Source organism: Perna viridis, chromosome 10, assembly GCF_037379345.1.
Source record: "Perna viridis isolate PV_CMFRI_1.1 ecotype Kerala chromosome 10, ASM3737934v1, whole genome shotgun sequence".
Classification (NCBI taxonomy): Eukaryota; Metazoa; Mollusca; class Bivalvia; order Mytilida; family Mytilidae; genus Perna; species Perna viridis.
In genome coordinates this window covers 9,239,780-9,255,109 of record NC_142454.1, presented here as the reverse complement: position 1 = coordinate 9,255,109, position 15,330 = coordinate 9,239,780, and the positions used below count along the sequence as shown (strand labels likewise).

Sequence of the window (15,330 nt, the reverse complement as noted above, 5' to 3'; positions counted from 1 at the left end):
ACTGAATCCTGTAGTTTACCTACTCGAATGTTTAATTACTTTGACTGTAGATACATGACACTATGATCTCTGGGTAACGTTCTATATATCTCCTTACAATTACGCGACAAATGTTTAACTCTTTATATACTAAATATATATGTTATATGGATTTTAGAGCATTATCTGTTGCATATTATTGGTTGTGTAATTCTTGTATTTAACCTTTTCTAGTATTGGAAATGTGAATTGTTATAGAAAAAATACTAACAATGATTTCAACAGTAACTTTATTCAAAAGTATTCAATGATTTCATTCTTATTTCTATTGATTATACTTCATGTCAGGGATCTGCAGCAGGTTTAATCAAACCATTACAATGTATCCATGGTATTTTATGCCTAATTAACATTCATTTATGTATTGTTTAATAGTTGAATGTTATTAACCGTGCTGCGATAAAAAGTGTACCGATATAGGTATTGGACTTCTTAAATGGATCGGGTTTATTATGAGCAGGTTCAATCAATGGAACTTTAAATCAAACATTAATGCAACACTGAAATTTTGGTTGTAGTTTTTAAACTTTATCTAGAATTCATTAATAATAGAAACACGACTAAAATTTGTGATGGTTTTACTGCCGAATATTATTAAATTATGATGTTCGCAATTCTCTTTTGGATTTACATATAAATGATTTTATCGATTTTATGGAGGTTGGTTTAGGAATGATTAGCTTTTCAATCGAATGGTACAGAAAATGATGCAAGTCCAACAACGATGAAATTTCAGATTGGGATTTTACAAACTTTGATATTTTATATTAACCAAAGTGAGTACAATGTCTTTATGCAAAAAAAAAATACTTAATAAGATATCGGAAATTGTTTGATGCAAAACTGCAATACAATACGTAGTTTTGGAAAAAAGGATTGCGCCTTCTAGAGACAGTATTGACAGTATGTCGGTTCACCCATGATTAAAAAATAGTTTTAAATACACATATAAGAAACGGCATGAAAGTAGTGAAACAAACTTTCAATGTAAATAAAAAAAACGAAATTATTTGTATCAAGTTATAAAAGAAAGTTTGAATTCAGATGATTTGATAATATGCTTACTACAGTGTAAATGATTTAAACTTAGCTAAATTATTTTTTTTTATCAGATTATAGTTAATTGTCTTTAATTCGCAATAATCAGTCTTCGCCAGAAATCAAATTCGGACACCAGAAGCCATACCCTTTTTTTAAGGGAATGCTATAGATTTTTGCGTGCTGTCTTTTTTTCTTATCTTTGGTTTTAATCTATAATTATATTTTGTTCTTCTTTCTACAATTTTCTAATTGTTGATCGTCTCTGCTTCCTGTTTTCATGTTTTGGTCATGTCTTTGTATTTCGATTTTTACGACTTGTCCCTCTGTGTTGACGTTTCGGTATTTTGCTGATTTATAAATTTTACTGTTCAACATTATATCAAAAGATTCATTAGCTTTGTTATAAAGAGCTAAATAGCTCTATGTGACCGGTCAAAATAATTTTAAATAGTAACATTTACAGCACTTAGGAATTGTCGTTGGGGTGCCGTGTTCTGAAATATAATGTTTTCTACTTGATCTTGCAATATATAACATGGCTGTTTGTGATAAATCTATTTTATCAACTAACTTCTCATTTGCAAATTCATAACTTTTGCAAGAACTATGTTTTTCTATAAGCATGTATCATTAAGGTAGATCAAACCTTTCATTAGTAGCATTCTTTTCTGTCATCTTACAGAATTACTCATACGTATGTGTTTTGATCGTTATGGTGTATCCATCAGCACCATGAGAACTGATTTATTCAACGGGTCATAGTTTTCCTTCCCTCGTTTGTCTACCCCGGACTTGACTTTTTATGAGCAACTCCGCGGGTGTTTCTAGAAAAGCAGAGGACGCTTATCCTACCGGTGCACCTGGTCCATGCTCCCAGTTTTTAGTGGAGTTCGAGTTGCTCATTTACTTTTGTCACTTTGTATGTATGATTTTAGTTACTTTATGTTCTTTGTTGTGTATGTCTGTTTTCCAAGTCTGGTCTTTGTCCCTGGATTACATTCTTTTGATTACCGCTATAACCTTGGTTCCCTTGATTACTCTTGAATAAGAAAATATTGTTTCAACGATGCCAAACGATTGTGTTACCGTAAACCTACATATGGTAGAATTACAAATATTAATTTTATAAACCCTCTTTCAAGTGAGAGGTAATTGCCGGGAAAAGCAATGGGAATTTGAGTGTTTTCTTTACTATTACTAGAAAAAAAATTCGGTGAACCGGGATTTTCCAGATTAAGCAGGTTTTTAATAGTAAGCCAAAAATCCCTACACAATATATATGAAATATAAAAAATTCTAAATATAGGCTTAATTTTCTCGAAATAAAGTTCGGTGACTTTTCGGTGTTTTTTTATCTTATAATTTTATAGTATATTATAAAAAAAAGAAGAAAATCTGTCTTCTAAAACTATAAGTTATGATCCACCTTAAGTCTTACATTCGTGTACCAGCATACACTGAGGGTAATGGTCGAATTCTGTCTGCTTATGAAAATTACTTGTATGATAAGCAAAAGAAAAGTAATAGATGTACCAGTTTGCTGGCCAAAACTGTAAACAACCGATGCATTTTTACAATATTCTAAAATATTACATTAACGTAGAAATAATACTAGTGCTATATAAGACAAAACAATGTAAAAATAGAATAGTGTAGGCGGATCCAGAAATTGTGAAAAAGGGTACAGACAGGTTTAAGAACTAGGAGATTCCTGGGCTATTCTGAATTAACAAAATTTTCCAACAAGAGCGGGGATTTCAACAACGCCCCTAGATTCCTAAATTCCGCCACTGTACTATATGAGTATGATTTGGTTCTGTCGTACTTGGCACAAATGTCATAAAATATCTATCGACAGTTTTTAAATCACTCTAGCATTGAAAACTGTACTAGAATGTGCTGATTGTAATGGTCCAAATGTGTTAGTATTGTTATTATGATTAAGATCCTAAGTGTAACTCTGCCTTAAAACCAGGCAGAATCTTCTGATTAGTAATTTGTACATTTTTAAAAACAAATCCTTCAACAGACCTTATAGAAACTGTACTTAACAAAAAATGAAAATAAAAGTTGCCCTCTGGTAATATAACACTTAAAAGTTTGTTACATATATATATGATCGTCTAAATAAAAGTCAACAATCACTCTTACGGGGTGATGGATCGTTGAAAACGATGCGAAAGATAACAATAAGTTAAATAAACGTTTAAATATGTTTAACATCATCAAAAGATGGTAAAAATTTACATTGAATATTTTGGATAACTGATATCCTTCTTCAGCATAAAACTAATGATATAATATATAGCAGATCGAAGTAAATGAACATCGGCAATGTTGTTCTTAGGATCTAACAAAAGTATTTGAGCAGTTTCATTGATTATCTGATTATCTTATGATAATGATATGATATGATGATTCACCCCTCCATGAAGAACCATACTTAATATATTGTTTGAATAAATATGTAAATATATTACAATTCTAGACGTTTTGTTTTTAGATGTTTGCACCAAGAATTATGAACAAGTCATTTGTTTTACTTTTGACAAATAAAGTAAAAGGGAATACAAACAAGAGAACCGTACATGAAAAAAAAACATGCAAATAATTGTTATATCATTGATGTGATGATAGTTTTGAATCACTCTACATGAAAAACGAAATGAAACGAAAGATATGCATTGTAAATTGATTTGTTGAAAATCTTGGAAATCATTAATATTTACTTTAGTTTCTATTGTGCTTGATACTAAATTATTAAAGTTAAAATTCAAGTTATTCGAATACTGAATGTTTGGACATTTTAAAGTTTTAGACATGCTTATTTTCGAGACGAAATTGTACTGAAGTACTTGATGTACCGTTGAGGTATTGGAATTTTCACTCTTTTCAGATATAATTCTGTGTGATAGTATCAACCTTACAGCCACAGCATATTCCCAGACCTTCAGTTCACACGATGGTTATAATGGAACTACACCATATCCCAGGTACACGATATCTTGATACGCATGTAACGATTATAAGAATAACCATATAGTGTATTAGTTATGAATGCTTTAATATTTACAGGTGTAGTGAATTAACAATATCTCATCATTTCCTGATATAATTACAGCATTTAAATGTTTATTCTTTATAGATAATATTTATCCAGCGTAATATATGATGCTTTACAGACAATCGTTTTCCAGTCGGAACTAATCATATTATCTTGATCACAGATATGCCCCTGCCCTCTAATTTGGCAGATTTTGTTGCAGATCTGATATAAAAGAGAAAGATTGCAACTCGGTCACGTCCCTTAACCCAGTTTAATAAATGACTTTCTACCATTGAATAATCCAAGATGATTGAACGAGAGAAGGGTCAAATTTTCGGATTTCCTCATGTTATGATCTACTATTAGTGATTAATAGTGATCTTTATGACAGAGGCAATGAATTTGCATGTGAAATCGATAGTTGTTAGTTTGTCTTCAGCAACACTTCTCCTGCATATAATGTTGTAAACCGGTACACCTGGTGCATACCCTCTGTTTTAAGAGTGCAGATTTTCTTTAATTTTAAGTTTTTTTGTGTATTGTTGGCATACTTTTCAAAGATCGACGGAATAAATGAAAATACCCGTGACCAAACAATTAACTTTCAACTTTTGTACATGCATATGGAGTTTTCATTTTACCATTCATAACACAGCAGATACGTTTTGCCAGAGCTTGCCAAAACTACGTGGACTATTTATACCATGCTTGACTATCAGGCTCCTTTAACAAGGTAATGTTGCTACAAGATTAAATTCACCACTACAAAAGTTATATTGTTGTTATCTTGAACTTGCGAAGGTATATCCTTTTGCACCACGAGACCAATTACTAAGTCATAATTTTCCATTCCTTTGAAATCTACCTCTAACGTGACATATGAGCAACTTGATGGATGTTTATTGAAAAGAGGGGACAATTATCTTCCCAATGTACAGGATTAATGCTCCTGTAATACAGGTTGTTTATTTACATTACTATTACTTAGTACATATTATTTAATTTTTTTTGTTTTTTCCCATGTCTGATCGTTATTCGTAGAATATATTGTTTGATTACCATTCAAATCATGACTCATTTGTTTTGTTCTGTGCTCATGGCACTTCTTAAAAAAATCTTTGTTGTTCGATGCAATTACGTACAGCAAATTTGTTTCTGTAAAATACATATGATCCTAAGTTGCATTATGTAAATACACTTTATGCTATTTCTAGTTAATCGCAGTGAAATTTAAGAAATGAAGTTTCATCGAGTCTGCGTTTTCAAATGATATGTTCTGACAAAATATATGTTACCTGGCCTTAATTGGAGTAAAGCACTGCAATGTTTTTATGTTTTTGCATGCTTTTATTATTTAATATGCCTTATTCTTTTTCTAGGAACTACAGTAGAACTTGGTTAATAGTTGGAGAAAGCAGTAACTACTCCATTGCCCTCGAGTTTCTCAGTTGTGTCATTGAAAATAGTAAACAAGTTTGTCTACACGATTTAGTGCAAATTTATGATGGTAAAAAATATTGTTTTTTAACCCAGAACTTGAAAGAAAAAGATGGTAGACGACGTGACAAAAATGATTCTATATGGATTTTCTTTCAATAACAAAAAAAATAAATAATTTTATCCATGGTTGTGACACGTTCAATTGTACTTTCTCAGTTTCTATACTCGTATTGCTGCCAGAGAATAACTACATGATATAACTTACGGATTTAGACCTAGGGTAAGGTACACAACTCTTAAAAATCACTGGAACGTTTGTATTCAGCATTTTACATCAATATCATGTAAGCATCGAAGTAACTTAGATTAATTTCATTATGTGTCAAATGAAAGCTTGATAGCATTTGGTGAAGTTGAATATGATACAAACATACCACTGACTTCATGAATTATGTCCCTTACCCTAGATCTACCTCCTTAATATTTCTTTTCAATAACTGTTTGTGTTTTTTTTTATCTTAGGACCGGATGCTTATGCTACAAAACTTCTTAAAGACAAGAAAGAACCATGCTGTTCGACTCAAATAGGCACAATTACTGCATCTGTCGGCAATGAAGTATTCGTAACTTTCACAACAGATGAGTCCGATGAATTACCTGGTTTTCAAATCAGCTATATTTTATCTGGCGCTCCAACCAGTACTCTTGCACCTGTTCCGAGTAGGTATTAAACATTTTAACTGTTCCCCTATAAGCATAGTTAAGGCTGTTTCTTATTGAACTTTACATTCGTTTAGATGTTTCTGATTTTTCCATCCTTCTAGGTATCGCTGGATTTCCCATTTATCTTTCCCCATTCATTCCTGATGATATTTAATTGGCCATTTATCTTGATGTTACTGAGTTTACTTAACATAAACTTGTTGTTAGTAGTTATTTAGAATGATTTTCAGACTTTAACCATTTCCGTTTATGTGCCTGTGTTATTTTCTAGGTTCGGAGGGACCAGACTACACAATATATATCATCATAGCCTGCTCCGTGGTTGGATTCCTCTTGCTCGTTATTGTTATACTTTTATGTTGTATTTGCTGTAAGAAATCAAAAAAGAAGAAAAAAGAGACAAGAAAACTACCAAAGAAGTTGAAAAGACGTTCTGCCCCGAGGCCAGAGGTGGTTTCCTCCGAGAATAGCTCTTTACACGAAGACAGTGGAGATGACAACCAACAAAACCTACATTCTCCTCCTCCGTCGTATACGACCATCGTCAAAGAGGAGGAAAATCAGGGATCATCTAATGAGAGAACAAAAAGTCAAAAACGTGAAGTAAACAAAACAGAAGTCGTCGTTGCAAAGGAAGACGTTAACAACAACCGCAAAAAACAGAAAAGCGAGCATAAAGTAAAACAAATCGACAAAGAGGAGGGATTAGAAACGGCAGTGGTTAAAACCGATGTGAAAGAAAAGACGGAAGAAACCAACAAATCTAAAATAACAAGATCGAATAAAATTGAGGAGAATAACACAATTGTTGTGAACAAAGGAAAAGAAAATGACGAATTAAGACACGGGACTGCGATTTATGAAAACAAGTTGAACAATCTCGATAGTCCCAAACGTGAAACAAAAACGCCCGATACAAACAAAGGTAAAACAGAGACTGTCTTTAGAAACGAAAGAGGCGAAAACAAAAATGAAAAGGATGATAAAGAAAAAAGAACTATAAAAAGCAGTGGAACCGCAAATGAACCCCAAGTACAACAAACGAAAGCTTTGGAAAATCAAAAATATAAAAATGGAAAAGCATCTGCAAAACTTTCAAAACATCGTGATTATGACAAGTCGTCTTCCCATACTTCATCATCAGGAGAACAGAAAAAATACGAAAATGTGATGAAGGGAAATTCAAATAATATAATTGAACTGAACAGAAGCCTGAATCTTAGTGGAACATTGCCATACTGCGAGAATTCAAATATCTTAGATCATACAGAAAACGACGATGACTTCAACGACGAAACAGAGAGTAGCAAATACAAGGATAAAAATGTCAATAAAACTACACTGTCGGACCATCATGAGCCAGCAGTTAACATCAAGGAAAGTGAATCTTCGGTCAATAATACGACGAAAAATGCCTCTGCCTATATAATTAACGATGATGATAGTACAAATACGGTAAACACTGATGAAAAGGATAAAGTAGAAGTTACAGCCATTACAAATAAAACTGAGGCTCAGCTGATCTATTCTGAAATAAAAAATACGCAACAACAGATAAATTCAAATACACCATTTGTATCAACACAGGCAAGCAGGAAAGAACAACTGTGTAACAACGAAAATAGTAAAACCGATTCTAGAAATGAAAATAAAAATAAAAACGACAATTTTGAGAAGGAAATGACTGCGCTTTACACAGATAATTCAAGGATTTATATTCCTAACGCAAAAATGAAGTTCAAAAAACAAAGCTTAACCAGAAAAATTAAAGTGGAACCATTATCACCACTGGTAAAATCAAATGAAATGAAGTTAATTGAGATTAAAGATAGTAGTAAGATAGAACCACTGTGTTCGGGTAAATCTGATCAAAATGATTTTGAAAATAAGACTGAAAATTTGTCTCTTCATCCTGAGAAGATGATCAAAGAAAGGCGACATCACAGTAGTCCAGGATCTATTGAAAATAAAAAGGAAGTAAAACCAGCGAGAAAATCAACCATTGACGACGAGATATCATCAAGATATAATGAATGGGAGTCTGATATCATGTCGCTCAACAATTCGTCAAGTGCTTATCGGAGTCGAAAACGGCAAAGCATCTATACTCTTCCCTTGAAACAGTACGTTCCTGAACAACGGTATAATGCACATAAACAACCACAATATGATGAAACTGTCTATAATGATCGTCTTAAAGCCCTTAAATCGATATACCACACCAAATCAAATCATGGAAATAATGACAAATATTTATCAAGGTCACGAACACAGATAAGTATGGAGACGTTGTCAAGGCCCCCGACGAGGAAAGAAAATCCATGGTTGACTCAACCACAAAATACTATTCATGACGGCAGAGGTGACCGACAAATTACTAAAGCAACAATTATTCGGAGAATGCGTACGCTCGGCGTGCAAGAGTTAGAGGATGATGATGATATTCCAGATAAAATATCTAAATCAACCGCCTTTGATATATTAAGAACAAGGACAACTCTTAACGACCAAGACCTGACAAAAACGTATTCTACTTCTCTTCCACCGTTACGTGGCGTTCCTAAGCAACAGCTTCCTGACCTTCCATATGCTTGGCGACCTTAGAACTTCAATTTTATTTATTACTTAAAACTTAACGCTATGCATTTTGATTGAGATTAATATTAAAAGTGTGACCAGCTATATAAAAACAAAGTTAACAAGCATTGTTGATATTTATGAGGATGTGCACTCTTTCTGCGATAATGGTATTATTGTATTTTACTGTGATATTTCGTATTTTGTACAGTTTATTATGTTTGTGTTACATTAAATATAAAGGACATGTGTTTATCTGGGTGAATTATTAAACGAAGATATGCAATTCAGAAAACAAAAATGAACTCGATCAATACTATTGCGACAAAAATGTTAAACAATTCAAACTTTTGAACAAATCATTACAAATTTATATCTTTTCCAACTTGTTGCCAGATAATTTTGTTTTAGAAATAAAACAGAGTTACAGTGACAGACATAGCACTCTTGCACTATTCGGCTTAAACAAATCATTTTCAGTGAACCCCGCATATTTCAGTAAAACCTGCAAATATGAGAAGCATATAAAACCAATCTAAGTAGAAAACAATGCGGTATATTTTAAACGTTTAAAGTGTGGAATACAATGTAAAACAAAAGGAGGGTTAATTTACTTTTTACGACCAACGACTTTAATAGGTTTTCATATGAGTTTCTATTGAAGATCTGGGATTTCTTTTACGAGTGTGAGAACTTCCGTATTTTGACGAGTGGAGCGCAGTGGGAAGAGGGAAAAGACGAAATATGTTTCACACGATTGCGATTAACAGTAATTTCCCTGCAAATTCATTAAATAGTACTTAATTCTTCAGTTTTTGGATAATTTTAATTATAATAGCATACATTGTCACGCAAATTAAGATGTGGATCTGCTTACAAATAGATGAATTAATTTATTCATTGACCCTCTGAACTTAACTGAACTACTTTTACTTTTCTTGCGATTGGATATTTTACCAATGACAGACAACGGTCGCGCACACCTGTCTGTCATGGGCTGTCTGTCATAGAAAAACAACGAAAACGGAAGAACATATTTTTTCGTACACTGTATTTTAACAAGAAACTTAAACCATGCAGGCCTTTTAATTGATCATAACATGTTGTTATACTTAACCTTAAATCAACATTCTCGTTCGAAATAGGCAACCTAAAGATAAGATAAACAGTAAGTAGAACCAAGTAATCAGAAACTTAATTATACTTCATTATAGTCTCACCTCATATTATGAGCACATATCAAATTAAATTTGTTTAGCATATAAAAGTCATGTTATTTTATTTTTGGCCGAAATGATTTTTTCGAAAGGACATTTTCTTTGTAGACACGAAAATTTCTACTCTTTTTATCTAAGGAGTTTTTATTTAACCTCCTTAATAAAGGTATGAAAAGCTACTATAACGGTTCATTGTTAAGATGTTATTTCAGAATTTAATTTGGAAGAAGATATTCATGGAAATAAATTGCCCTGAACAAATGTAGAAATGTGATCAGTTTCGACAATTTACATTGAAAATCAATGAAGAACTATAAATGCCAATATTTCAATGAGTGATAAATTTTGGTCTCTTTTAATAATCAATTAATGGATTGTTTTTATAAATTCTGCAAACGAATCTCCATTATCAATTCAGAGTATCGACTATATCTTTCCTCCGCTAAATGGGTATATGTTGTTAATTTACACGACGGTAATAGCTTATTTATTACTGAAACAAAATTAATGTGACAATATTTGAATTTTGATGGTAGATAAAACAATGTATGAATGCATTTTTAAAAACTTTGCACAGTAAACTGAAAAATGAAATGTTTAGTCATGACGGATTTAAAAGAAACAATTTTTTGAAAGAGTAATCAAGAGTACTACGGTTATAGAGGTAATCTAAAACATGTAATCCAGAGACAAAGACCAGATATGGAAAACAGACAAACACAACAAAGAACATAAAGTAACTACAATCATACATACAAAGTAACAAAAGCAAATGAGCAACTGGGAGCATGGACCAGGTGGACCGGTAGGGTAGATGAAAGAGTTTTTTCATACACCACGATATAATGATGGTAATCTAAGTTACACGTGTCTAATCCATAGGTTCAAGAATATTAAAAATAATGTTTTAAAGCTGTGTTCAAATAAGCACAGGTCAACACAATAGATTAATGTTAATGGCTTTCAACTTTCCTTTTGTGTGAATAATGTCTTTTTTGTGATAAAGTACTGAATAAGAAAATGTTACAACTTAATAATGCATTTATATTTATTAATAAAAGGTATTCATTTTGTGGCGTAGAAAGCCCAAAGTTTATTCTCCTTACAACTTCGAAAGTATAGAGAAGTTTCAAAAATAAAGGACGATCGTTTTCCGAACGATATGCAAATACCTCACACCTAGACTTAGGAGGGTATAGCAAAATTTCAAAAATAAAAGATGGTCGTTTCTCTATTGTATGCAAAACCATCTTTTTTTATATATCTCTTTCTGGTGGTATCAGTAACGATTGTATCACGGTGTGTTATTGTTAAGGGTTTCTTAATATGGAAATTGTTACTCCTTCATAACGTTACCTCGACAGAATATAAGGTAACGCATGTGAAAGTTCACCGATTCCCTATTGGTTTAAGTTAACGTTCTTTATGAACTTTGTTCTCTTTATTTTATCTATGGTTCTTTCCAATTTCTGATCCTATCACGGATTTCCTATCTTCCTATTCGTGCAATATTTATGAAACATAAGTCAAATATGACGACCATTTCACTTAAAAGTGGTGGAAATTCCACATAAAATTCGTTGCCGAGACATTTAACAATGTAACGATTTAATCGGAGAGTCGTTGTAAGACGGCGACAAAAAATATATATCTAATCCTTCAGTAATAAAAGAATTATGCATGACAGACTACAAAGAAAGGTAATAAATTAATTACGCTGAACAAGTACACTTCATACAGCTTCTCACCGGTTAACATTAGATTTCATTCACGTTCCAATGGATACCAAAGATTTGAATGTGAATTGTTCCGTTGCTAAAAGAGAACTTATTGATTGCTGAAAAAATCTTAAGAAGCATAATAGAAATTAAGATAAAATATATCGCAAAAGAAAATTGGAAAAGAAATCTACTATCAAGGTTGGAATATAGCATACAGCTCAGTGTAGCGTTTCGGAAGTATATTACTTTTTGTCCGTATAGATATCACTTGAAAGCTGTTTCAAACCTATATATTTTCATTTTTTACGACACGAATCTTTTCAAAACCTACTAGGATCATTCGCGGTTTAAGTTCATGTTTTTGTTTCAACTGAACATAATCAAAAAAGCACTGAGTGGTACGTATCTAACACAATATGATTGTTAAGGGTAAGGAAAGGTCATATTAAAACAAAATTAACATTGTTTTTTTTTTTTCGATTTTTAAGACGCGGACAGATTTTTAATGAATGCAACTTTACTTTTGTGTTTTAGAAATAAGACTTTACAGTCTGACTTTATCATTTTTCAAGTGAAAACAGCGTACAGATGGGACATTCAGATTTAATTTTACATGTAGTTAAAAGGACGAGTTATTGTAATGATATTGCGCGTACAACGTTTTTAATGTACTTCAAAAACATGCCTTTTAATAATACGAAAAGATAGGTTTGACATGAAGTATGATAATAAGTATTCGTATCAAATAATTTTCATTTAAAAACAAAAAGTAAGGTTAAGATTTCGTTTCTAATTGTTAAATTAGTAATCTTAAGCTGATATCTTCAATGAATTAAATTTCGTTTGATGGTTATAACGTTTAATGTATAGCATGTTGCACTAAAATCCTTCATCAACCTACCAACAAATTTTAACTTGGCATGAAAACTTCCTATCCGATATCTAATTTTTCTGTGATATAATACTTGATTGATTCTGGGTAGAAACTACAAATGACTATTCAAATTAGATCGACCGAACATGGTGCATACTTGAATTATAAATCACTCCTTTGTTTAACAAAGCCCGATTTCTTCCTGACAACATTTGTTTGCGGTTCTTGGATTCCGCAAACAAAAAAGGAACTATCGACTTTCTGTGAATTATTGTATTACAATTAGTTGAGAATTCGCATCTAGTTATTTAAAATGGAATTTATATGTTCGTATGTTATTTACAGGTGTATATATGACTAAAGTATGGCCACTCATTTTTATAATGTATATACATATGTCTGGTAAAAGATCCATAATTGTTCAACATTGCATAGTGAAATATTTTTTTCCTCCGATCAATAAATTGGTAATAACATTAACAATCACGTACTAGCAATAAAAAAGACAAACATGACTTATCATATCTATTATTTTAAGTATTTTTTATTAAACTATAGTACCTACATGCGGTTTTTGCCTTGGTATTGACATTTTATATAGAATTTCTTTTTTGACAATTCCTTTTGAAAATCAGTTCGGTCATTTTTTTATTATAAAATTAGGATGTGTTTTATTATTGCCAATGAGACTGTTATTCACTAAAAGTCAAACTTCTGTTAAACTTCTACAGGTTACTACACTATCTTATATGATTGGCAAAACCCATACCAAAACGAAAGCTGTAAAATGCCACTCCCTCCCACCCTCCAACCCCCCAACCCCCCAAAAAAATGAAGTGAAACTGTTCATAAAAATACGGAAATCGACCTAATCCATAGGAAAAAAAGAAAATGAATAACATTGAACATGAAAAAACGAAAACCACTGTACTACAGGCTACTGGCTTTGGATAGGCACATAAAGTATGTTGTTGGGTTGAGCATATTTGTGAGCCCTCAACCATCTTTTAACCTGGAACAGTGGTGGCAAAATACAAAAAAAAACAAAAAAAAAACGACCTGTTACACTTTTGAATTCCGATTAAACACTTGAGATCGATACTAAATATCTTTTTATTAGGAGTATGTATATTTAATATTCAATAATGACATTTTGAAATATTTTGATTATTATTTTTTGCAGAAATAAAAAGATATTATTACATTTTTTAGAATACCCGAAATAAACTTTAACAATTTGAAAATGATATATTTCTGATCGTTCTGTCGTGTCCTTCAACGTTGATATAGCATTGATAATTATATCGAAGTCGATTTCAATTATTTAAAATGGTCAAACGATGCTAATGCAATAGTATTACATATTGTTTTCTTCGCTCTTCCAAATCGATTATTGGTGGGAGTTTAGATTTACAATAAAGAAAAAAATCTTTATTTCAATTTTTGTTAAAATATGTATGCATCATGTGATTTTAACTATCAATCCATAGTTAAAATGATCATCATATGATTTCAATGCAGATCAAACCGCTTAGTTTACACAATTTGAACAAAATGAACTTTTTAAAGCATCAACCGGAAATAATTTTCTCTTATGAAGAAAATAGGTTGGCACCGAAATACTTTATCAAATTGGCATAAGTAGAAAACTGTATGAGTCTGAGTTGCTCATTACTTTTGTTACTTTTCATATATGTTTTTAGTTACTTCATGTTCTTTGCTGTGTGTGTTTGTTTTCCATGTCTGGTCTTTGTCCCTGGATTACATTCTTTTTATTACCGCTATAACCTTGGTCCCCTTGATTATTCTGGCATTACGATTCAATATGTCTGTCTAATATAGACAATGGTTTTATGAATAAAAAAGATTTGCTGCAACTACAATATGCATCTGCTTAGGCGTTGTCAATTTATGTGCAAGATAGCGTATACACGTTCAATGTCAACTGGTTTACTTCAATAAGTTCCATAATGCTCATTTCCTGTGCTGTCAATTTGTTTTAAAATATTTTCACTAATAATCTAAATTGATAAAAGCATGATTGAGTTTGTTTAGTTCACTTATTACACTGCAACAGTAATTATGTATAATAATCTATGAAATCAAGTCTTTGATATCAACATGATTCCTGATTCCTTGTCATTGACATTGTGACGATACGTTGCAAAAGTAGTCTAAAGAATATCTCGCTGTGTCTTTCTGTTACATTAGTATAATTAAAACTATAAAAGAAATATATCATTACAAAGTCAGCTAAAAAATTGAAAACGTGCATGGATTTTGTATAGATTTTTTCTATTAGATGTCGTTATTATGAAGAAAAAAAAACTTCCTAGATAGATATTGTTATCATATTTTGTAATATATGATTAAAGATCCCCAATAGCAGATAAATAATTGACTTAAAAAAACAAAAAAAACAACAAAAACAACAAAAAAAAAAAAAAAACTGACTTTTAATCACCAGTATTAAAATGTATGATTACATCATATATTCAATGTTATCGAGCTCTTCTTGATCATATTTGAAAGTCGATCTTCTTTTGGCCACCGTTGTTCTCCGAATGACAGAATGTAATTTCATACATATTTACTTTATATACTAAAATATTCAAAAATAAAATAAAATTTAGGGAAGAACATTTTATTGTT

At 31.5% G+C, this 15,330-nt stretch overlaps 1 protein-coding gene across 2 annotated transcripts; it reads left to right on the top strand.

The window, feature by feature from the left end:
- The first annotated feature begins 320 nt into the window (after positions 1-320).
- On the top strand, positions 321-9,117 carry LOC148604433 (uncharacterized). 2 transcript variants are annotated; one of them, XM_088549658.1, is made up of 5 exons: positions 321-815; positions 3,977-4,073; positions 5,506-5,591; positions 6,089-6,286; positions 6,561-9,117. In XM_088549658.1, the coding sequence occupies exons 1-5, from the start codon at positions 764-766 to the stop codon at positions 8,891-8,893; spliced, it is 2,766 nt and encodes a 921-aa protein (XP_088405784.1). In that variant the 5' UTR covers positions 321-763; the 3' UTR covers positions 8,894-9,117. The 2 variants fall into 2 exon arrangements, with proteins under 2 accessions (XP_088405784.1, XP_088405783.1); XM_088549657.1 differs by having other exon boundaries at positions 322-815; positions 5,506-5,633.
- The last annotated feature ends 6,213 nt before the right edge of the window (positions 9,118-15,330 follow it).

What these genes read in the sequence shown, in the direction of transcription:
- LOC148604433 (XM_088549657.1), top strand. Translation starts at nt 764, where the DNA reads ATGAAATTTCAGATTGGGATTTTACAAACTTTGATATTTTATATTAAC. An exon ending in GGAACTACACCATATCCCAG is followed by an intron (nt 4,074 to 5,505) that starts GTACACGATATC and finishes TTCTTTTTCTAG; the next exon opens with GAACTACAGTAGAACTTGGT. An exon ending in TTTAGTGCAAATTTATGATG is followed by an intron (nt 5,634 to 6,088) that starts GTAAAAAATATT and finishes TTTTTATCTTAG; the next exon opens with GACCGGATGCTTATGCTACA.